Source organism: Oncorhynchus keta, chromosome 15 (genome assembly GCF_023373465.1).
Source record: "Oncorhynchus keta strain PuntledgeMale-10-30-2019 chromosome 15, Oket_V2, whole genome shotgun sequence".
Lineage (NCBI taxonomy): Eukaryota > Metazoa > Chordata > Actinopteri > Salmoniformes > Salmonidae > Oncorhynchus > Oncorhynchus keta.
In genome coordinates, this window is record NC_068435.1 from 11504115 (window position 1) to 11528869 (window position 24755).

Genomic DNA, 24755 nt, shown 5'->3' on the forward strand with positions numbered 1-24755 from the left:
ATATTGATTTCCTTGTACTTTATTGCCTCTAATGAGAATACTCATGTTTTCAGTTTGCGAAAAAACATTTTAAATTAGGTCACAACAATTAATTTCCAGTCATAGGATTTAAAATAACGTAATTGTAACTGGAATATATATATATAACTTTTTTTTTGACAGAAAAGCATAAAACCCAGACAAACTATTACTGTACATTGTTTTCCTCTAACGATTCCTCTGAATAATTAATGAAATGTCACTGAAGTTTGCTAGAGCGAACATATTATTACACAGATGAGGGAAAATATATAACTTGTTTCCATCAACATTATACTATGTTGTTGCAAACCAAATGTCCCTGTGGGAAAATTCTATTATGTTCTACTCTACATTACTCTACTCTATCCTATTGAATTGATTGTATTGAATCTCTCAGAGGGTCTAATCACAGCCCTGCTGCCTGCTGGCAACCATCCGACTAACATCAATGTTGCTGCTCGTGAAGATCTCCCTGGCTTTGTTGACGGTGGCGGCAGGGAGGGTGCGTGTGCGCCCCAGGATCCAGGCAAAGTCCATGTGGAACAGACGCAGGACATCGGTGCAGGAATAGATCAGCGCTGAGTTCTCATAGTCAGTGGAGAGGATCCAGTAAGGAGAGTAGGGCAGGACTATTAGAGACACAGAGATGAGAAACAAACAGATGAAGGCAAGACACACAGGATCACATTAGGTTTATTTCACAGATTATAATGTGTGATTGCAGTCGTGATGACTTCTTCAAATTGCAAGAAATGTAATTATCCCTCTCAAATGGTGTCAAGATCAACATAGTGGGATGAGATGGCCTTCGGTTCTTATTTTATATTATTCTGTTTATATGGGCTAACAGGTCCAACTCATGACATCTTCTGACTTTCAAAAAACAACCCCTACCATTTGAACTCTGGTGAGTGATCTCTACTGCTCAGTTTGTCCTTAAAGGCTAGTAGCTTTCTCATTTTTGTTGACCATTGAATGTCATTTGTTAGTTGGGAAGTCTACACACATGTTTGGTAGGTCACACTGTAGCAAAAACATTTAGCAACGGAAAACAAACAAGCAAAATCTCATTGGACAATTTCAGGTAGTAGCTACCTCCTTGTTTTATTCAATGGTTTATATATACACTAGATGGCAGACAGGGGCCGCTGTTTTGATGCCACCTTGCCCTCCATCTTGAAACTACCCCACCGCTATAAAAAATACTTTAGAAGCTATAGAAAGTAATTTATTAATGTCTACTTTCGTTTTTGCCACGTTTATTATATTACACCTTAATGCATGTTTGTTTATAATATTATGTGAGCATGAAAATAAAAATATAAAATAAATAAAACATGTTCCTTAAAGTATATATTTTTTGCAAGTGCTAATGTTACTTTCCCCACTGCAACCATTGAAATACTGTAGAACTCTTATAAACGACTGTTCCTTCTGTGGAGTGCCAATATGATGGCCGGTGGCTTCAGAGCCTCTCATTGGCCAATACAAAGCATCAGCAATCCAGGGTTTATTCCATTTCAAAATGTTTTCTCCCTACTGAACATGACCCTGGTTAAACTTGTAAGAAGAAAAGGGATGGCTTAAACCAGAATAGACTGGAGCTTTTGAGAATTGGAGCTGGGCAGTGGCACTCCTGCCCTAGATGAGGTGTAGGACAAGTTCAGGCAGTACCTCCCTATTTAATGCAGTTTCTCCCTACTGAACACAACCCTGGCTGCCCTACTCTACTGTAGTTATGGTGTAACAGCTGATCATAACACTCACCGTAAGAGTAGCTGATGCCTAACTTGGCTGGGTTCTTCAAGTCCTCTGTGACTCCGGTCCCCTCGATAGTCCTTAGTTCTCCCTTTCTGTCAAAGGTCACCAAAAGGTCAAAAGCACGAGATTAATTTCAAAGGATATCAACAGAAAGAACTGTACAGCAACTGAAATGATCTGCATGTCAACTGAAATGAGCTGATTTTCAACAGAAATGAAATGTGTCACAACTGAAATAAACTGCATGGCTCACTACTTTGAATTTGCGAACAACATTGTTCAGGATAAAAGTGTACGTAATCAAAAGGTGTATTTAGGGTTGAAAAATTCCTGTAACTTTCCCAATATTGCCTGGTTTTCCCAGAATTATTAGGAAAGAAGCAGAAAATCCGAAATCCTCCAACCAGGATTTTTGGAAAACAAGAATTTAAATTACCGGAATTTTTCAATCCTAGGTGTACGTAATCTACTCACAATATTTCAGAGCTGACCACTCTAATGGTCTGATCAGCCTTCATGGAGAAGTTGGTCTCAATGCACTTCCCTTTCTCAAACTGGGCTGGCAGTTTGGCGATTTCAAACCATCTACCCATGAACTAGAAATAAATAAACACAAATTCTCAAAATCTCCAACTTAACATGTTGTTGTGCTTGTTGATTCTTTCTGTGATAAAATGCCATACAAGTTATTTAAATAAATGATTATTATCATGAACATATCACAGATGAACACTAAACACTACATTAGTCATGGTCTCTTCATTTTCTGATTGACTGGCCATTCATGATTGGCAGGTACACTAGGTAAATTATCTGTGCCGATTGGTCAGGCAGGGGGTTAGTACCTTTTTCATGCTGAAGGCGGGCTGGACGGCTGGTTCCGGACAAGGCCCCCAGTGGGGAACCTGGGCACTGACGAGGGGCAGGAGGAGGAGAGGCAAGAGGAGGGCAAACAATGGCGTCATGGTCACAGGGGCAGCCGTCACCTGAAAATAATTACTATCAATCAACAGAGAAAACAAAGCTTTTAAAAAAAAAAAAAACTTTTCTGAGGGACAACAGAGAGGAAGAGGCTAAGCGAGAGGTTTACTGAGCCCAAAATCTGTCCACGAAAATAAGCCAACGAAGTGAGGAATTTTTGTATGGAGGTTAATGAGAGTGTAGAATTTGGTCAACAAAAAAATGTAATCCTAATTTGCCATGAGGCGTATTTGATCGAAAATACGTTTCTTAATGGTTAGGTTGTTTCAAATCACAGGCAGCCGGTGGCACCCTAAATGGGGAGGACGTGCTGGAACGGAATCATTGGAATGGCATCCAACACATCAAGCACATGGTTTTCATGTGTTTGATACCACTCCATTTACTCCATTCCAGACATTATTATGAGCCGTTCTCCCCTCTGTGGCCTCCTGAGTTTACAAATGCACTGATATAAGTGGACGCACTTGGATTTTTGGCAACTTTTTTAGTTGTGCCTTTTAACCATAGAGATATATAGTCTTAGCATGGACATTTGAGTTGAGGACTTCCACCATTTTAAAAGAGTAAATTGGGTGGACATTCCTATGAGTTTGGCGCAATCAGCCAATGAAGAAGAAGGACATTAACTACATTTTAAAATGGTGCTTCCCATGCGGTCACAGATCTATAATGGCAAATATGAATCCTTTATCAACAGTAGCTCTAGGGCCTGTTGTTCACATGTGTATCTGCCCTCTCATTGGCTAGAATAGTCCCACCTGATCTCGCCTCCTCCCACCTGCCTTCCATCTTTGATGACATGTATTTCCATTGTTAGAGCGGTCACTTGACTATCTTGTCAATATAAGAGAAAATGTTTGGGAACAAGAAGTCAGTCAAGGAATAGGCATAATTGGTGAAACTCGCCTTAGATGTTGTCCATTTTACTAATAGAAAGATGGTTAATTTTTATTTAACTAGGCAAGTCAGTTAACTGCCTGTTCAGGGGCAGAATTACAGATTTGTATGTTGTCAGCTCAGGGGTTTGAACTTGCAACCTTCTGGTTAGTAGTGCAACACTCTAACCACTAGGCTACCCTGCCGGCTACCCTGTTAAAGAGAGCAAACAGGAAATTCCATCTCGACAGTGTTTTTTTCATTGTCGATTAAAATAGTAAATGGAGAAAAGGAGGACAGATGACTCATCGGCCATCATTTCCTCAAATGCAAAATATTAACATATAATATCTCTCTCTGTCATAAATGCAAAACATACAGTATCTCTGATATCTGTCTTAAAATGGCTGGCAAATGTCACTCTCACTTTCTCCTAATTAGTCACATTTTCAAGACAGAAAAAAAAAGATTATTCACAAAGAGAAGAGAAAATCAATATAAATATGTTTCGGCATCTACCATGTAACACACATCCATCATTGGGTTAATTGAAGTTTGTAAATAGATATATAGAGATCAGATTTGTTTCCTTTCCCAGTCCCTGCTGTTGGTCTCTTCGTCTCAGATGACGAAGATATTCAGCAAACTCTACCTTATTTCTCTTGCTTTCGTACCAACCAAAGTTCATTTGAACTCCTCAAACAAGTGTTCTAATTTGAACATTGAGAGCGTACATTCATTCGAAACATTTATCTTTATATGAAATCCCATACAACAGCAAAAAGCACATCTTACCTCTGTCTCTCTGGTCAGGATATCTGGTCAATTCAGGATGTGTATTTATAAGAGAAGCTTCAGTCTCCTGGGTCACGCCACACTGGAGTCTCTCTCATGAATGAACGTCATTGTTGCACCCCAGGGCTTATTTCTGACATAAAGTAAACAATTAGCAAACTGGAGTCATGGGGACATACCAGGATAAATGTTATAAAACAATCTGGTGGGATGGAATAGGATGGACTGGGATGGACTGGGATGGACTGGGATGGACTGGGATGGACTGGGATGGAATGGGATGGACTGGGATGGACTGGGATGGACTGGGATGGACTAGGATGGACTGGGATGGACTGGGATGGACTGGGATGGACTGGGATGGACTGGGATGGACTGGGATGGAATAGGATGGACTGGGATGGAATAGGATGGACTGGGATGGACTGGGATGGACTGGGATGGACTAGGATGGAATAGGATGGACTGGGATGGACTAGGATGGAATAGGATGGACTGGGATGGACTGGGATGGACTGGGATGGAATAGGATGGACTGGGATGGACTGGGATGGACTGGGATGGAATAGGATGGACTGGGATGGACTGGGATGGAATAGGATGGAATAGATAGACTGGGATGGACTGGGATGGACTGGGATGGACTAGGATGGAATAGGATGGACTGGGATGGACTGGGATGGAATAGGATGGACTGGGATGGACTAGGATGGAATAGGATGGACTGGGATGGACTGGGATGGACTGGGATGGAATAGGATGGACTGGGATGGACTGGGATGGACTGGGATGGAATAGGATGGACTGGGATGGACTGGGATGGAATAGGATGGAATAGGATGGACTGGGATGGACTGGGATGGAATAGGATGGACTGGGATGGACTGGGATGGACTGGGATGGACTGGGATGGAATAGGATGGAATAGGATGGACTGGGATGGACTGGGATGGAATAGGATGGACTGGGATGGACTGGGATGGACTGGGATGGAATAGGATGGACTGGGATGGACTGGGATGGAATAGGATGGAATAGATGGACTGGGATGGACTGGGATGGACTGGGATGGACTAGGATGGAATAGGATGGACTGGGATGGAATGGGATGGAATAGGATGGACTGGGATGGACTGGGATGGAATGGGATGGACTGGGATGGACTGGGATGGAATAGGATGGACTGGGATGGACTGGGATGGACTGGGATGGAATAGGATGGACTGGGATGGACTGGGATGGAATAGGATGGAATAGATAGACTGGGATGGACTGGGATGGACTGGGATGGACTAGGATGGAATAGGATGGACTGGGATGGACTGGGATGGAATAGGATGGACTGGGATGGACTGGGATGGAATAGGATGGACTGGGATGGACTGGGATGGACTGGGATGGAATAGGATGGACTGGGATGGAATAGGATGGACTGGGATGGACTGGGATGGACTGGGATGGAATAGATAGACTGGGATGGACTGGGATGGACTGGGATGGACTGGGATGGAATAGGATGGACTGGGATGGACTGGGATGGAATAGGATGGACTGGGATGGAATAGGATGGACTGGGATGGAATAGGATGGACTGGGATGGACTGGGATGGACTGGGATGGAATAGGATGGAATAGGATGGACTGGGATGGACTGGGATGGACTGGGATGGACTGGGATGGACTGGGATGGAATAGATAGACTGGAATGGAATAGATGGAATATGATGGAATAGATAGACTGGAATGGAATAGATGGAATATGATGGAATAGATAGACTGGAATGGAATAGATGGAATATGATGGAATAGATAGACTGGGATGGAATAGGATGGAATAGGATGGACTGGGATGGAATATGATGGAATAGATAGACTGGAATGGAATAGATGGAATATGATGGAATAGATAGACTGGGATGGAATAGGATGGAATAGGATGGACTGGGATGGAATATGATGGAATAGATAGACTGGAATGGAATAGATGGAATATGATGGAATAGATAGACTGGAATGGAATAGATGGAATATGATGGAATAGATAGACTGGAATGGAATAGATGGAATATGATGGAATAGATAGACTGGGATGGAATAGGTTGGAATAGATGGAATAGATAGACTGGAATGGAATAGATGGAATATGATGGACTGGGATGAAATAGGTTGGAATAGATGGAATAGATAGACTGGACCTTTATTTCTTACTTCTTACTTACATTGTGTTGTTGTTGTTGTTGTTGTTGTTGTTGTTGTATGGTCCACTGGGAAATGTTTGAGTGGCACTCTAGCTGTACAGACATTAGTAGGTGTTTACTAAGCAATTTGTTCTAACAAGCTCAGTCCACACAGTCGTATCTGTAATTTAAACAAGACTTTGGAGAATGTCAAACTTTAATATAAGATGTAAGCTATGATTTTCAGGTGTGAATCCGAAAGAGTAACAAACACACAATTCTTTGTATGCAGGCATGAAATAAAATGACTTAAAGCATCATCCCCCCTAAAACCCCAAACAGCAAGCAATGCAGTTGAAGAAGCACTTTGTTTTAAGCTCTTCATTGAGCTTGCCTGGCTCAATTGAACCAATGGAATTGTCCTAAAAGTACAAACCTTGCACATCTGGCTGTCCAGGCAGGCTCAATCAATAGCTCCAAAATATTTTAAATAAAAACTGTTATTTTGGACCCTTGTCTGTACTGACAACTGACAAGTGAGGGAGTTTCATCTGACAACTGAGGGAGTTTCTAACATGGATGCCATACTTTGAGTTTCTTTGTTACTCGGGCATGACAGTGCTCTCTGCTCAGGATCAAAGTTCACATGGAACAGACTGCCGAGTACACCAGGGTGTAGCTGTCATAGTCAGTGGACAGCACCCAGTAGGGACCAGGGTGTAGCTGTCATAGTCAGTGGACAGCACCCAGTAGGGACCAGGGTGTAGCTGTCATAGTCAGTGGACAGCACCCAGTAGGGACCAGGGTGTAGCTGTCATAGTCAGTGGACAGCACCCAGTAGGGACCAGGGTGTAGCTGTCATAGTCAGTGGACAGCACCCAGTAGGGACCAGGGTGTAGCTGTCATAGTCAGTGGACAGCACCCAGTAGGGACCAGGGAGTAGCTGTCATAGTCAGTGGACAGCACCCAGTAGGGACCAGGGAGTAGCTGTCATAGTCAGTGGACAGCACCCAGTAGGGACCAGGGTGTAGCTGTCATAGTCAGTGGACAGCACCCAGTAGCGACCAGGGTGTAGCTGTCATAGTCAGTGGACAGCACCCAGTAGGGACCAGGGTGTAGCTGTCATAGTCAGTGGACAGCACCCAGTAGCGACCAGAGTGTAGCTGTCATAGTCAGTGGACAGCACCCAGTAGGGACCAGGGTGTAGCTGTCATAGTCAGTGGACAGCACCCAGTAGCGACCAGTGTGTAGCTGTCATAGTCAGTGGACAGCACCCAGTAGGTGTTACTACTACTACAACAGTCACTACTATTGCCATCATAGACTACTACTACTACTACTACCACCACTACAACAGTGTCATGACGTTGGCAACAGTTACTACTTCCACTACTACTACTTCTACTACTACTGCTACTACAACAGTTACTACTTCCACTACTACAACAATTACTTCTTCCACTACTACTACTACTACAACAGTTACTACTACTACTGCTACTACTGCTGCTTCTACTACTCCTACTACTACTACAGTTACTACTTCCACCACTACTAATACTACTGCTTTTACTACTCCTACTACTACTAGAGTTACTACTTCCACTACTGCTACAACAGTTACTACTACTATTACTTCCACTACTACTACTACTACTACCTCCACTACTACTACTACAACAGTTACTACTTCCACTACCACTACTATTACTTCCAATACTTCTACTACTACTACTACTACTACAACAGCTACTACTTCCACTACTACTGCTACTTCCAATACTACTACTACTTCCACTAATACTACTACTACTTCCACTACTACTACAACAGCTACTACTTTCAATATTACCACTACTACTACTTCTACTACTACTGCTACTACTACAACAGTTAATACTTCCACTACTACTACTACTTCCAATACTACTACTCTTACTATTACTACTACTTCTACTACTAATAATAATAGTACTACTACTACTTCCATTACTACTACTACTACAACTTCCAATACTATTACTACAACAGCTACTACTTCCAAAACAACTACTACTACTACTCCTACTTCCAAAACTACTACTACTACAGCTACTACTTTCAATACTACTAATACTACTACACCAGTTACTACTTCCACTACTACTGCTACTACTACTACAACAGCTACTACTTCCACTACTACTACTACAACAACAACAACAGTTACTACTACTACTACCAATACTACTACTACTACTACTACTCCTACTTCCAAAACTACTACTACTACAACAGCTACTACTTTCAATACTACTAATACTAATACTACTACTACAACAGTTACTACTTCCACTACTACTACAGTTACTACTTCTGCTACTACTGCTACTTCCACTACTACTACTACAACAGTTACTACTACTACTACTACTACTTCCATGCTACTACTACCACCAATACTACTACTATTACTACTACTTCCAAAACTACTACTACGTCTACTACTAGTACTAATACTACTACTACTTCCAATACTACTAATACTACTACTTCCAATACTATTACTACTACTTCTACACAGGAAGTTCCATTCCTGGTATTGATAATCCTATCAGACCAGCCAACAGCAGAGGGCATGGTCCCTGGTCACAACACATCACATCACCTTTTCAATTTCAATTGTTTTATTTATTTATTCATTAACTTTTTTAACACATCCAACAACATTATACACATAAATCATGAATAAACACAAAGGCGGCAATATTGTTCATTTACACACACAACCACACACACTTCTCCATCAGGCGTTAGGTTGCAGGTATACAGATAAGAATAAGAAATAAAAGTAACAATTAATTAAAGAGCAGCAGTAAAATAACAATAGCGAGACTCTATACAGGGGGGTACCGGTACAGAGTCAATGTGCAGGGGCACCGGTTAATTGAGGTAATATGTACATGAAGGTAGAGTTATTAAAGTGACTATGCATAGATGATAACAACAGAAAGTAGCAGTGGTGTAGAAGAGGGGGAGGGGGCAATGCAAATAGTCTGGGGAGCCATTTGACAAGATGTTCAAGAGTCTTATGGCTTGGGGGTAGAAGCCTCTTGGACCTAGACTTGGCGCTCTGGTACCGCTTGCCGTGCGGTAGCAGAGAGAACAGTCTATGATTAGGGTGACTTGTAACGGTTTTCTGTATGTGAAGGAGAGTCGGACCAAAATGCAGCGTGTAGATTGCGATCCATGTTTATTCAACTAACGTAACACGAATCTAAATACAAACACTACAAAACAATAAACGTAACGAAAACCAAAACAGCCTAATACTGGTGCACATACACACAGAACAAGGACATCAAGACACTAAGGACAATCACCCACAAAATACTCAAAGAATATGGCTGCCTAAATATGGTTCCCAATCAGAGACAACGATAAACACCTGCCTCTGATTGAGAACCACTTCAGACAGCCATAGACTTAACTAGAACACCCCACTAAGCTACAATCCCAATACATACACACCACATACAAAAACCCATGCCACACCCTGGCCTGACCAAATAAATTAAGATAAACACAAAATACTTCGACCAGGGCATGACAGAACCTCCCCCCACTAAGGTGCGGACTCCCAAACGCACCTCAAAACAATAGGGAGGGTCCGGGTGGGCGTCTGTCCATGGTGGCGGCTCCAGCGCGGGACGTGGACCCCACTCAATCACTGTCTTAGTCCCTCCTCCTCGCGTCCTTGGATAGTCCACCCTCGCCGCCGACCATGGCCTAGTAGTCCTCACCCAGAACCCCACTGGACTGAGGAGCAGATCGGGACTGAGGGGCAGCTCGGGACTGAGGCAGCTCGGGACTGAGGGGAAGCTCGGGACTGAGGACTGAGGGGAAGCTCGGGACTGAGAGGAAGCTCAGCACTGAGAGGAAGCTCAGCACTGAGAGGAAGCTCAGCACTGAGAGGAAGCTCAGGCAGGTAGTTGGCTCCGGCAGATCCTGGCTGGCTGGCGGATCTGGAAGAGTGTGGTTGACTGGCGGATCAGGAAGAGTCTGGTTGACTGGCAGATCTGGATGAGTCTGGTTGACTGGCAGATCTGGAAGAGTCTGGCTGACTGGCGGATCTGGAAGAGTCTGGCTGACTGGCGGATCTGGAAGAGTCTGGCTGACTGGCGGATCTGGAAGAGTCTGGCTGACTGGCAGATCTGGAAGAGTCTGGCTGACTGGCGGATCCTGGCAGACTGACGGATCTGGCTGCTCCATGCTGACTGGCGGCTCTGGCTGCTCCATGCAGGCTGACAGCTCTGGCGGCTTCTTATAGACTGGCAGCTCTGGCGGCTCCGTGCAGACTGGCAGCTCCGTGCAGACTGTCAGCTCCTTGCAGACTGGCAGCTCCTTGCAGACTGGCAGCTCTGGCTGCTTCATGCAGACTGGCAGCTCTGGCTGCTTCATGCAGACTGGCAGCTCTGGCTGCTCCATGTAGGCTGGCAGCTCTGGCTGCTCCATGTAGGCTGGCAGCTCTGGCTGCTCCATGCAGGCTGGCAGCTCTGGCTGCGCTGAACAGGCTGGAGACTCCAGCAGCGCTGTAGAGGAGGAAGGCTCTGGCAGCGCTGAACAGGCGGGAGACTCCAGCAGCGCTGTAGAGGCGAGGCGCACTGTAGGCCTGATGCGTGGTGCTGGCACTGGTGGGACTGGACCAAGAACACGCACAGGAAGCCTGGTGTGGAGAGCTGCTACCGGAGGGCTGGGGTGTGGAGGTGGTACTGGATAGACCGGACCGTGCAGGCGCACTGGAGCTCTTAAGCACCGAGCCTGCCCAACCTTACCCGGTTGAATGCTCTCGGTCACCCTGCCAGTGCAGCAAGGTGGAATAGACAGCACTGGGCTATGCAGGCGAACCGGAGACACCGAGCGCAAGGCTGGTGCCATGTAAGCCGGCCCAAGGAGATGCATTGGGGACCAGATGCGTAGATGGCATTTGGCTCCACGCTCAATCTAGCCCAGCCGATACCCAGAGCTGGAATATACCGCACCTGGCTATGCACCCGCACTGGAGACACCATGCGCACCACTGCATAACACTGTGCCTGCCCGGTCTCTCTAGCCCCCGGTAAGCACAGGGAGTTTGCGCAGGTCTCCTACCTGGCGTAGCCATACTACCTGTGAGCCTCCCCCCAATAAATTTTTAGGGCTGACTACCGGGCTTCCTTGCCAACCATGTTCCCTCATATCGCCGGCTCTTCTCTCCGGCTGCCTCTGCTCTCCTCGCTGCCTCCACCTGTTTCCATGGAAGGCGATCCCTTCCCGCAAGGATCTCCTCCCATGTGTAGCAACCCTTGCCATCCAATATATTGTCCCATGTCCATTCCTCATTGCGCCGCTGTTGCCTGTTACCACGCTGCTTGGTCCGGGTGTGGTGGGTGATTCTGTAACGGTTTTCTGTATGTGAAGGAGAGTCGGACCAAAATGCAGCGTGTAGATTGCGATCCATGTTTATTCAACTATCGTAACACGAATCTAAATACAAACACTACAAAACAATAAACGTAACGAAAACTGAAACAGCCTAATACTGGTGCACATACACACAGAACAAGGACATCAAGACACTAAGGACAATCACCCACGAAACACTCAAAGAATATGGCTGCCTAAATATGGTTCCCAATCAGAGACAACGATAAACACCTGCCTCTGATTGAGAACCACTTCAGACAGCCATAGACTTAACTAGAACACCCCACTAAGCTACAATCCCAATACATACACACCACATACAAAAACCCATGCCACACCCTGGCCTGACCAAATAAATGAAGATAAACACAAAATACTTCGACCAGGGCGTGACATGGCTGGAGTCTTGACAATTTTTAGGGCCTTCCTCTGACACCGCCTGGTAAAGAGGTCCTGGATGGCAGGAAGCTTGAGGACCCATGCCAAATCTTTTCAGTCTCCTGAGGGGGAATAGGTTTTGTCGTGCCCTCTTCACGACTGTCTTGGTGTGCTTGGACCATGTTAGTTTGTTGGTGATGTGGACACCAAGGAACTTGAAGCTCTCAACCTGCTCCACTGCAGCCCCATCGATGAGAATGGGGGCATGCTCTGTCCTTTTTTTCCTGTAGTCCACAATCATCTCATTTGTCTTTATCCCATTGAGGGAAAGGCACCACTCGGCCAGGTCTCTGACCTCCTCCCTATAGTCTGTCTCATCGTTGTCGGTGATCAGGCTTACAACTGTTGTGTCATCGGCAAACTTAATGATGGTGTTGGAATCGTGCCTGGCCGTGCAGTCATGAGTGAACAGGCAGTAATTGGATACCTCACCATATGGTGAACTGAGGAACATCTGGTCTTAACTAACATAACTAATTACTGTCAAATGTATGTTGATTCATATCAGTAGTATTGGCAAGTACTGGGAAATAATCATTTGTCATATTTGTTATACTTAATTTTATTGTCTCTTATTTGCATAGTTTATGTGATTTTCTAAAAAAAAAAATACAAAGTATTCGTTTTGAGATAGAAGACAATATAAATACACCCCGTGTATTTTGACAATTTTACTGACAATAATTGACTAATAATTGAACTTAAACCCAACCAACATTTAGTATGAAGCTCCTATACGGTACCTGTAATCACACAACTCCACCGTGTAATGTGAAACAGTTGTCAGTTACATGGATGTAGAACTTGCATAATTATGATTGACAGCCTTATACAACCACTAGACTGTTACGTGCTGTCACATGCTCACGTGGCAGAACCCAGTGTGTAAGACAGCTGTGTACACACGGGGGGGGGTCCGCTGTGTGAACATGTTTGATGAAGGGGCGAAGGTACCCCCATCCTGGGACACTAGCTCCTGTTGATGGGGTCACGTCCTTACCGTTTACGTAAATGGCAAATAAGGCAATGTCATTCACTGGTTTAAGCAGGTAAGTCATTGAGAACACGTTCTCCTGAACAATAACACCCTGACCGCTATTCCTCCGCACTTTTGACATTAGGCCGTCATTGTAAATAAGAATTTGTTCTTAACTGACTTGCCTAATTAAATAAAGGTAAAAAAAAATGTAACATTAAAAATATAAACATTTAAGGCCAATACCTAAGAGACCATGGTGCTTGCCTGCCCATGGTGCTTGCCTACGGAGCTGTGAGGGGAACGGCACCTCAGTACCTCCAGGCTCTGATCAGGCCCTACACCCAAACAAGGGCACTGCGTTCATCCACCTCTGGCCTGCTCGCCTCCCTACCACTGAGGAAGTACAGTTCCCGCTCAGCCCAGTCAAAACTGTTCGCTGCTCTGGCCCCCGAATGGTGGAACAAACTCCCTCACGACGCCAGGACAGCGGAGTCAATCACCACCTTCCGGAGACACCTGAAACCCCACCTCTTTAAGGAATACCTAGGATAGGATAAAGTAATCCTTCTCACCCCCCACCCCTTAAAAGATTTAGATGCACTATTGTAAAGTGGCTGTTCCACTGGATGTCATAAGGTGAATGCACCAATTTGTAAGTTGCTCTGGATAAGAGCGTCTGCTAAATGACTTAAATGTAAATGTAATCATCAATCATGGTTTATAGCTGTGTTTTACCATATTATCATGGAATTTCTAACATATAAGATACTATTTACTGCTATTAGTTTTGTATTCACACCTGTCATGACATAAAAACAATGTGATATTGCATGATAAAATAGTAGTTACACAATAACCTATGGAATTCCTTGGTATTCATTCGAACAATGACCACTTGGCACCGTTTTGTACCATGCAAGAAGGAACCAATTGTGTTGAGTTATGATAAATACGATTTGTAGGTTTGTAAAGGTGGTAACAACCAAAGAAATACTAATATCCTAAGCCACAAACCTCCATGTCATGATAAGCAAAACCTTCTCTGTGGATTCGTTATAAACGGACAGATCAAAATCGAATTAAATTTTATTTGTCACATACACATGGTTAGCAGATGTTAATGCGAGTGTAGCGAAATGCTTGTGCTTCTAGTTCCGACTATGCAGTAATATCTAACAAGTAATCTAACCTAACAATTTCACAACAACGTCCTTATACACACAGTGTAAAGGCATGAATAAGAATGTGTACATAAAGATATATGAATGAGTGATGGTACAGAACGGCATAGGCAAGATGCAGCAGATGGTATAGAGTACAGTATATACATATGCGATGAGTAATGTAGGGTATGTAAAAATTATTTGGCATTGTGGCATTGTTTAAAGTGGCTAGTGATACATTTATTACAAACATTTTTCCATTATTAAAGTGGCTAGAGTTGAGTCAGTATGTTGGCAGCAGCCACTCAATGTTAACAGTCTGATGGCCTTGAGATAGAAGCTATTTTTCAGTCTCTCTGTCCCCACTTTGATGCACCTGTACTGACCTCGCCTTCTGGATGATAGCGGGGTGAACAGGCAGTGGCTCGGGTGGTTGTTGTCCTTGATGACCTTTATGGCCTTCCTGTGACATCGGGTGGTGTAGGTGTCCTGGAGGGCAGGCAGTTTGCCCCCGGTGATGCGTTGTGCAGACCTCACTACCCTCTGGAGAGCCTTACGGTTGTGGGCGGAGCAGTTGCCGTACCAGGCGGTGATACAGCCCGACAGGAGTCTCTCGATTGTGCATCTGTAGAAGTTTGTGAGTGCTTTTGGTGACAAGCCTAATTTCTTCAGCCTCCTGAGGTTGAAGAGGTGCTGCTGCGCCTTCTTCACGATGCTGTCTGTGTGGGTGGACCAATTCAGTTTGTCTGTGATGTGTACGCCAAGGAACTTAAAACTTATTACCCACAGTCAGACTGGAGTTTAAGTCATGTGACTTGAGTCCACAACTTTGGGAGGCAGAGGCACAGAAACACCTTTGTCAGATAACACTTTTAAACAAAGAATTTATGCTATTGCTAGCAATCAAGGGGAAACTAACTGAACTACCCGCATTCAGGGGTCACCACAGAGGAGATTTGATTCCTCATGTCTGTCGCCCACTGAGCATTAATGTCATCAGTTCAAAACATCTGGGATCTCGGAACTGGGTACTCGGAAATCTGGGTTCGGACTTCAGTGTATTCAAGACACCTGGGAACTCTGAAAAAACGAGCTCCGAATGGGAAAAATATTTTTTAAACGGTCATCCAACTCGGAATTCCAACTCGGGAACTCGGGTCTCGTTATAGAGCTCCAACTATTCGATCTGAAGACCACAGATGTCAAGATTTGACCTCGTATTCTGTGTAAAGCTGTTCAGTGCATTCGTCTGCATTCAAACCAAAAATCGATCCAGGTTGGATGTGGCGGCAGAGATGAGGTGCGCACTATCGACCACGCACCCTGAATTGAGAAGCTCCTAGGCAACATGCATCAAACACATCCATCTCATTCGTGGTGAGATAAGGGAAATCATGTCAGACTAACTGGCAATTGACTGTCATAGCCCCACATTAAAAGTAAGTGATGGTGAGTTAAGAAGACAATCAGAAATACTGTTAGAAGGTTTTTCAATTGACTACCATATTACCAAATAAAAAAAGTCAACATTGGCTGTTAATTACATACTCTTTTCACGTTAATTTTCAGATATCATAATGGGGTAGTGGGCCAAAAAGGTTTGGGAATCCCTGACCTACCTCTTCTCTCTCTATTGTTGCTTCATCCCTTCAACATTGAAATGAAATACGTTTTGTTGTCCTAATCTTCATCGTTGTAATGACATGCTTAAAATGCAGACGGCGTTCAGTTCTCCTCACGAATGGTTATGGTTTGGAACACATCACTGCTTTAAACTCCCCGTGAGTTCTACTGGCTACTGTATATAACATTCAGCAAACAAGAGCTTGCATCCTCTTCGAATAGTCTATTAGCCTAAGAAATGCAACAACAAAAAAACTATTATAGTCTAGCTTTTCCTGGGACTCCTATATGCGTGTTTTAAGGAGAGAGACCAGGGGAGCACAGGAGTGTACTGCGCAAGAGACAGAGGCTCTTTTTGGCCTTTGTGTGACATCGGGTGCTGTAGTTGTCCTGGAAGGCAGGTAGTTTGCCCCCGGTGATGCATTGTGCAGACCTCACTACCCTCTGGAGAGCCTTACGGTTGTGGGCGAAGCAGTTGCCGTACCAGGCGGTGATACAGCCCGATTCGAACCATGGACTGTAGTGACGCCTCCTGCACTGAGAATGCCCGATTGGATTTGGTTTCACTCCTATCACATCTCTTCAAGAGAAATACGTAATTGACAGAAACAACTTTGTCGCATCTCTTGTGTGGTTGTCCTCTGGTGGCTAGGTAGCTAAAATTGGCCTTTTCCTAAAAAAAGAGATAGGATTTATGGAGATAGGAATTTGGACTTGTGGTTTTACGGAATTCTCCATACTGGCAAATGATTATAAAGGCGATTCTGATCCAACCATAAATTCATACACATTGTGGCCCTGGACTGAGAGGATGGATGTTCAGAATGTAGCTTGATGTAGTAGGCTACTGTTAACTAGCTGGCTAATCGCTAACTTTGCCCATGAATCGAAGTTAGGCTAGCGACCAAGCATTTTAGCCAGGTAGCCAAGGACAACAAAAACTAAAAGCGTGTACAGTATGACAGAGTGATAGAATGTTTCACCAACATGAAAGAGAGGAGGATGGCATTGGCATTTCTCTACATGTAGGGTGAGTCAGCCTGGTGAGTCCTGTGCCTGCTCCCAGAGCCAGGCCTCCTGTGTGTCTCTCCACTCCAGAGATGGCCTCCAGTCCGGAGCCTCCAGAGACGGCCTCCAGTCCGGGGCCCACAACGCGGGTGGCAAGTCCTGGGCCCGCAACGAGGGTGCCCAGTCCGGGGTCAGCGGCAAGGGTCCCCAGTCCGGGGCCAGCAACGCGGGTGCCCAGTTCGGGGCCTGCAACGAGGGTGCCCAGTCCGGGGTCGGAGGCGAGGGTCCCCATACCAGAGGGGGGTACTGTCACACCCTGGCCATAGAGAGGCTTTTATTCTCTATTTTGGTTTGGCCAGGGTGTGACTAGGGTGGCATTCTAGTGTCTTTATTTCTAGGTTTTCTATTTCTTTGTGTTTGGCCCGGTTGTGGTTCTCAATCAGAGGCAGCTGTCTATCGTTGTCTCTGATTGAGAATCATACTTAGGCAGCCTTTTTTCCACCTGGGTTTGTGGGTAGTTGTTTTGTGTGTCTGCACCAGACAGAACTGTTTCGTTTTGTTCCACTTTGTTATTTTGTTTCAGTGTTCAGTTTGAATAAATTATCATGAACATGTACCACGCTGCGCTTTGGTCCTTTACATAAGTATTCAGACCCTTTACTCAGTATCAAATTTATTTATAAAGCCCTTCGTACATCAGCTGATATGTCAAAGTGCTGTTAAGAAACCCAGCCTAAAAGAACATACAGCAAGCAATGCAGGTGTAGAAGCACAGTGGCTAGGAAAAACTCCCTAGAAAGGCCAAAACCTAGGAAGAAACCTAGAGAGGAACCAGGCTATGAGGGGTGGCCAGTCCTCTTCTGGCTGTGCCGGGTGGAGATTATAACAGAACATGACCAAGATGTTCAAATGTTCATAAATGACCAGCATGGTCAAATAATAATAATCACAGTGGTTGTCGAGGGTGCAACAGGTCAGCACCTCAGGAGTAAATGTCAGTTGGCTATTCATAGCCGATCATTGAGAGTATCTCTACCACTCCTGCTGTCTCTAGAGAGTTGATAACAGCAGGTCTGGGACAGGTAGCACGTCCGCTGAACAGGTCAGGATTCCATAGCAGCAGGTAGAACAGTTGAAACTGTAGCAGCAGCATGGCCAGGTGGACTAGGGACAGCAAGGAGTCATCAGGCCAGGTAGTCCTGAGGCATGGTCCTAGGGCTCAAGTCCTCTGAGAGAGAGAAAGAAAGAAAGAGAGAAAGAGAGAATTAGAGAGAGCATACAGGAAAAATACTCTAGATATAACAGACTGACCCTAGCCCCCCGACATAAACTACTGCAGGCTGAGACAGGAGGGGTCAGGAGACACTGTGGCCCCATCCGATGACACCCCCGGACAGGGCCAAATAGGTAGGATATAACCCCACCCACTTTGCCAAAGCACAGGCCCCACACCACTAGAAGGATATCTTCAACCACCAATTTACCATCATGAGACAAGGCCGGCTATTGCCCACAAAGATCTCCGCCACGGCACAACCCAAGGGGGGGCAACCCAGACAGGAAGACCACGTCAGAGACTCAACCCACTCAAGTGACACACCCCTCCTAGGGACGGCATGGAAGAGCACCAGTAAGCCTTTGACTCAGCCCCTTCAACTTTGTCGAAGCACCTTTGGCAGCGATTACAGCCTTGAGTCTTCTTGGGTATGACGCTACAAGCTTGGCACACCTGTATTTGGGTAGTTTCTCCCATTCTTCTCTGCAGATCCTCTCAAGCTCTGTCAGGTTGGATGGGTGCACAGCTATTTTCAGGTCTCTCCAGAGATGTTCGATCGGGTTCAAGTCTGGGCTCTGGCTGGGCCACTCAAGGACATTCAGAGATTTGTCCAGAAGCCTTCGCCCCAGTCTGAGGAACTGAGCACTCTGGAGCAGGTTTTCATCAAGGATCTCTCTGTGTTTTGCTCCGTTCATCTTTCCCTCGATCCTGACTAGTCTCCCAGTCCCTGCCTCTGAAAAGCATCCCCACAGCATGATGCTGCCACCACCATGCTTCACTGTACTGATGGTGCCAGGTTTCCTCCAGACGTAACGCTTGGCATAAGAAGTCAAGTTACACTTCTACCTGTGTAGGAACACACTGTGTATTAACATGTTATTACTTAGTACTTTGGTAGAGCATGGCGCTTGCAATGACAGGATTGTGTGGGTTTGATTCCCGCCAGGGTCACCAACACGGAAAATGGATGCAACTGTAAGTCGGTTTGAATGCATCTTGCATCTACAAAATGGTGTGTTATTTCACTTGTGTAAACAACTGAAACCACTAACATGTCAGTCACTAGCAGAGTCAGACAGGAGTTTGTTTCCTCAAGGTCCATTTGAACAGGTGCCATACTCCCAACGCTAAGACAAACACTAACACACACACTCTCAATTCTGGAATTCTGAGAACAACCTGTCATGAAAGCGATGCGTCAGCCGCATAACTAATGAGTTTGACATATAAATAGGCGTCTATAACCCACTGAACATCACTGAAACAGGTTGATCTTCTGAACAAGTGCAGGTAAGTGGGACCCATTCCCCCTGTTTGTCTCTCTCTCTCTCTGATGCTTTAAGCTCTGCGATTTCACATTGCCTGAAGAATGACGCTGTGCACACTGTAGGTCTGTAGTTGTTAGGCACAATGCATTGCATTCGTAACGTACTTCTGACATAAAATGTACGTATCTTGACCAGTGTCTAGGATAATTGTTTATACAGTATGTTCTGTGTCCTAAATTGTTTGATATTAATTCATCACTGTATACTTGAAGTCAATTTGCATTGTCCTCCAACGGAGTTGGTGAAAATGTCTCGACTTTTCTGCGTGTGTGTCTGTTCCTACCCAGGACCCAAAATGCAGACTCTACAGGTTCTCTCTCTGACTCTGCTGTCTATTCTGGCCGCTAACGCCCAAACTTTACGCCCTGGAAAATGCCCCCAACCTCCCGTCCAAGCTAACTTCGACGCCGCCAGGGTGACTATACCTAACTTGTATTACTGTATTTGAAGTTGCTCTTATGCATGTGCAGTAGCATTGTAATTAATTGAGTGATAACATGGAATTGCATGTATTCATGTGTAGTTACAGTGTCATTACTTGCGTGACAATGTATTCCACAGCAGGTTGCTGAGGGGAGAAAAGCTCATAATAATGTCCGGAACGGAGCAAATGGAATGGCATCAAATACATAGAAACCATGGAAACCATGGAAACCATAGAAACCATGGAAACCATAGAAACCATGGAAACCATAGAAACCATGTGTTTGATGTGTTTGATACCATTCCACCAGTTCTGCTCCAGCCATTACCACGAGCCCGTCCTCCCCAATTAAGGTGCTACCAACCTCCTATGTTGCATTCATAAATTGTTACCTATTCATTTAGTAATTGTTTTGTCATTACATAGTAATGCGTTTGAGCATTTGTGTTATTACACAATTGGAAGAGAGTTTGTTCCTATTTCCACTTTAATTTTAAAAAAAACACTGAATACAATGTTATTACAGCATTACTACACAGGTATACAGCAACCTGTATCTACTTTAAGTGTGACCAAAGTGTCGCCTTCGATCAAACCACTGGCATGTTGTGAGCTGCAGGTATGGATAACGCCATGGCATGTCAAAGTCAGGAGGAGTAGGGTAAAGTTGCCCCACGATGCTGATCTTGGGTCAGTTTTGAAACCATTCCCAACAAATGGTTAAGTTTAGGATTGGGTCAGGGGAAGCTGATCCTAGATCTGTAACATAGGGGAAACTTAACCCCTGAGCTCTAAGCCATACCGTAGCATCACATTGTCATATAACCTTTGACCTTTGTCTTTGACAACAGTATCTGGGCAAGTGGTACGAGATCAAGAAGCTCCCTGCCGTCTTCCAGAAGGGCGAGTGTACCACAGCTACCTACTCTCTGGAGAGCCCCGGAGTCGTTGGTGTGCTCAACAGGGAGCTGCTGTATGTACATTAAAGAGATCGAGTTAAAAAGTACATTTATTTGTAATTATTTTTTTACATTCAACTGAGACTCAGCGATATGACATTCCCACGAGCAGCAATGCAGATTTAGATGAGTGCAATGCAAGATGATGCACTCGTAGAGTATCACAGAGTACCTGTGCATGTGCACGGGTGCGTTTCCATAGCTACGACGTGATAGCTGCCTGATCTGAAGCCACAGAGAAGTTTTACCTCGTGCTATTAGTTATTGTTGGAAATCACGCATCGCTGACTTCACCGTTAAAGATTGAGATACAAAATTCAATGTTTGTATCTCAATCCAGGAGAGCAGACTACCTTTTATTAACCCAAGTCTAAGCCTCCTATTCAATCAAGTACATGTAATAGAAAACCGCGCTGTAGATTTAGTCAGAATGTTAAGGACAGGTGGGATGTGATGTCATTATCCACTGAAAATGTTTGCAGCTTACGTGGTGCTGAGTCGGTTAACAAGGTTAACACCTCAGCTATAGCATAAACATTCCCAGTGAATGTGCAAGTGCTGTTTTCCTTTGTCTGCCATTGATTGAGTCGGGACCCATGAGTTAGCAGGCCTCATAAAACGCCATTGTTGAATGTGTTTAACCTCTAACCTCTCTCTCACTTTTTTTTATCTCTCAGTGCTGATAACACTGTCAGTGCTATTACTGGCTATGCTAAGGCCAAGGACCCCTCTGAGCCCGCCAAGCTGGAAGTCACCTTCTTCGAGGGTAAACATACGTCAAGTCTAATATACTTGTCTCATCATTCTCGTGAGGTAGACCTAAATAAGTCCATTTGACTTCTTAAGTGGTCTGTTTCTGACCCATGTCGAATCTGACCCTGTATGTGGTATGTATAGCGTTATGTAGTGGGCTGTGTCGTGTTAGTGCAAAGTTAGGCAAACATATTGACAGGATACACTTCCACACTCCATCCCCCAGGGGGCAGCAGCAACCTTGTCCAGATGCTGAGCCTTGTTGATAAGCACATCAGGTGCTGCCAATGAAGGTGATGGTCAGTCAGAGTAGCAGCTGGTAAGCTGTAAGGCTGCTTGGTTTGTTTTGGTGGCCAAAAAGGCGTTTGTTTTTGTCTTTAGTTTGGGGCATCCCTTTTTGTATTTTTCCTTTTTGTACATATTCATGTTTCGTCATCTAAACAAATGATAGTGTACTTGGATGACCAAGAGGAAAGACTGGGCTGTCCCTGGACCGAGGTAAGGTTGCTGTCTCCCTGAGCACATGTACATTTAACACCAAGGCACATACACAGATTTGTCACAGAAATGCACACATTCAGGTTACAGACCATGTAACTAGGCCTAGGACTCCTAGACAGAGCGACTGCAACAATATCCTTAGGCTAGTTATGGGTTTCGTAACAATATTTATATTCATATGGACCTCTGTAGAAAAATGTAAAATTATAATCCATGTATTTATTTTAATTATTCTCATAAATAAACTACTAAATGTATTTGAATATGTTTTCCTCTCCTGCAGACTCTCCCCCCGGAAACTATTGGGTTCTGTCCACTGACTACGAGGGCCACTCCGTGGTCTACGGCTGCACCGACATCCTGGGCACCTTCCATGCTGACTTTGCCTGGATCCTGAGCAGAGAGTCCACCCTGTCTGAGGAGAAACTGGAGGAGCTGTACCACGTGTTCACCTCCAATGGCATCGACATCGACGTGATGACCGTCACCAACCAGAGCCCAGAGCTGTGCGCCGACATGCCTCTGTGGGCCTAAGAGACATGATTCAGTCTACAACATACGTATGAGTTGCATTCATAGCATGGCTTGCACATAGACTGCTGTACAATGTCCAATGGTTGATACCTGCATGGTTGTTTTGTGTTTGGTCTGTATATGTTAACCTATGAGGAAATGCAATAAAATTATACTAGAAACATTTATCTGGTGTGAATTTGTACTTTTTCTGACTAGTATTTATAATGATTCCAATCACCTCGCTGTTCAGTGAGGTGACTGTATAAAATTGAAGCTTTTGTCACATTCAGCAAGCAAATGTATGATTTCAAAAAGAGAGGAACCAGTCCAAAGATGCAACAAAGGCATAAAAAAACATTCTCTGTCACCTTATATGACAATATTGCTACCATGTGCATTCCATATTGTCTCACAAGTAAATAGGTATTTAGAGTGGAGTGTCCTGTGAATTCACATGCTCAGTACAGTATATATATTTTTCTAAATTGATTTTCTGTGAAGCACTAGATGGCAGTATGACCGTGGCGGAATTCAGACTCTGTGCCCTTCTCCCTGACGCCTGCACATGCTCCCACCATTATCTGTTGTCCTGTCATACTTGGTTACACGACTAACACGTGTGGGGGCCCTTGTTTGTACTGTTATCATATTACAAGTCAAGTAAATATGTTATTTATATGTATTTATCACAAAGATCCAGATTTTCTATTACAGTAATATAATTAAATATTAGGGGCAATATGTTATGTACAGTAATAGTACTAGTTAAGTACTGTGATGTGTCCAAACGATGCCTGTTACTTCAGGATTCGGCTCCTAAATATAAAATTGATTGCTTGTGCTGTATTTATTCTGTTGAAAAATTGTTTAAAAAAAATATATCTAATAATTACATTGAAATTTGAATGCATTATTGTTTATCTCTTGAAGCATTATAGAGGCTCAGCTCTGTTATTGGACAGCCATGTCGTGAGCCTTTATCTCATGCTGTCCAGTCTCTGGGAACAAACCATGGAATTTATAGCTAGAGCTCTTTATAAGGCTAAACCCACTTCACAGTGACTACATAATACAGGGTGCAAACAAGCCGAACAGAAATCCCAGCTTACACCAGGGAGATTCTTAAATTAGCGGGTTTAGCTAAGTATCTTAATACTTTGTTTACTTAATTCCTAAGTCTTTTATTAGTGAGTTCCTCTTCTTTTTTGGGGGATGAAGTGAGCATTCCCCTCACAATATGGTTGTCTGGTTTGACAGCCCCTCCCCCCAGGCAGACAGAAAGAAACCGTTCACAAACGGTTCTCTTTCTGGTTCAACAGCCTCATGTGGAGCCTTCTCAGGGTCCAGGCAACTTATATTTTCATTCAAAGTATTGCCACAAAAGGCAAAGCAAACATAATTAAAAATACATGTGAGGATCACTCTGGCCTGCACTCCTATAGATGTGGTAAAGAGAGATATATCAAATTCTACCAAAACAATGGAAATGCCACTCACGTGTCCCCCCTTTCAGGAAAGATTCAGAATCTTCTCATTTCCCCCATGAAAATTAGTCTGCATTTAGGCCAGAGTTTCCCAAAAAATAGTAATCATTCCAAACTTTGAACAAGCATCTCTCCGGTCCCTTTTGAGCTATATATGGCTCTCTTCACAAGTAACACGGGTGGCATGTAGCCTAGTGGTTAGAGCGTTGGACTAGTAATTGAGAGGTTGTAAGATCAAAGAGCT

The 24755-nt window shown here is 44.4% G+C and overlaps 2 protein-coding genes across 3 annotated transcripts; one reads left to right on the forward strand and one right to left on the reverse strand.

Moving 5' to 3' along the window:
- Nucleotides 1-3: 3 nt before the first annotated feature.
- Nucleotides 4-4595, reverse strand: apoda.1 (apolipoprotein Da, duplicate 1). 2 transcript variants are annotated; one of them, XM_035738921.2, is made up of 6 exons: nucleotides 4438-4595; nucleotides 2628-2768; nucleotides 2257-2378; nucleotides 1789-1874; nucleotides 412-650; nucleotides 4-340 (listed from the first exon to the last, which is right to left on the reverse strand). In XM_035738921.2, the coding sequence occupies exons 2-5, from the start codon at nucleotides 2745-2747 to the stop codon at nucleotides 424-426; spliced, it is 555 nt and encodes a 184-aa protein (XP_035594814.1). In that variant the 5' UTR covers nucleotides 2748-2768; nucleotides 4438-4595; the 3' UTR covers nucleotides 4-340; nucleotides 412-423. The 2 variants fall into 2 exon arrangements, with proteins under 2 accessions (XP_035594814.1, XP_035594813.1); XM_035738920.2 differs by having other exon boundaries at nucleotides 4-650; nucleotides 4438-4594.
- A 15078-nt stretch (nucleotides 4596-19673) lies between these two features.
- Nucleotides 19674-23210, forward strand: LOC118359478 (apolipoprotein D-like). Its single transcript, XM_035737995.2, has 5 exons — nucleotides 19674-19836; nucleotides 20162-20289; nucleotides 21150-21271; nucleotides 21935-22023; nucleotides 22795-23210. The coding sequence occupies exons 2-5, from the start codon at nucleotides 20170-20172 to the stop codon at nucleotides 23043-23045; spliced, it is 582 nt and encodes a 193-aa protein (XP_035593888.1). The 5' UTR covers nucleotides 19674-19836; nucleotides 20162-20169; the 3' UTR covers nucleotides 23046-23210.
- The last annotated feature ends 1545 nt before the right edge of the window (nucleotides 23211-24755 follow it).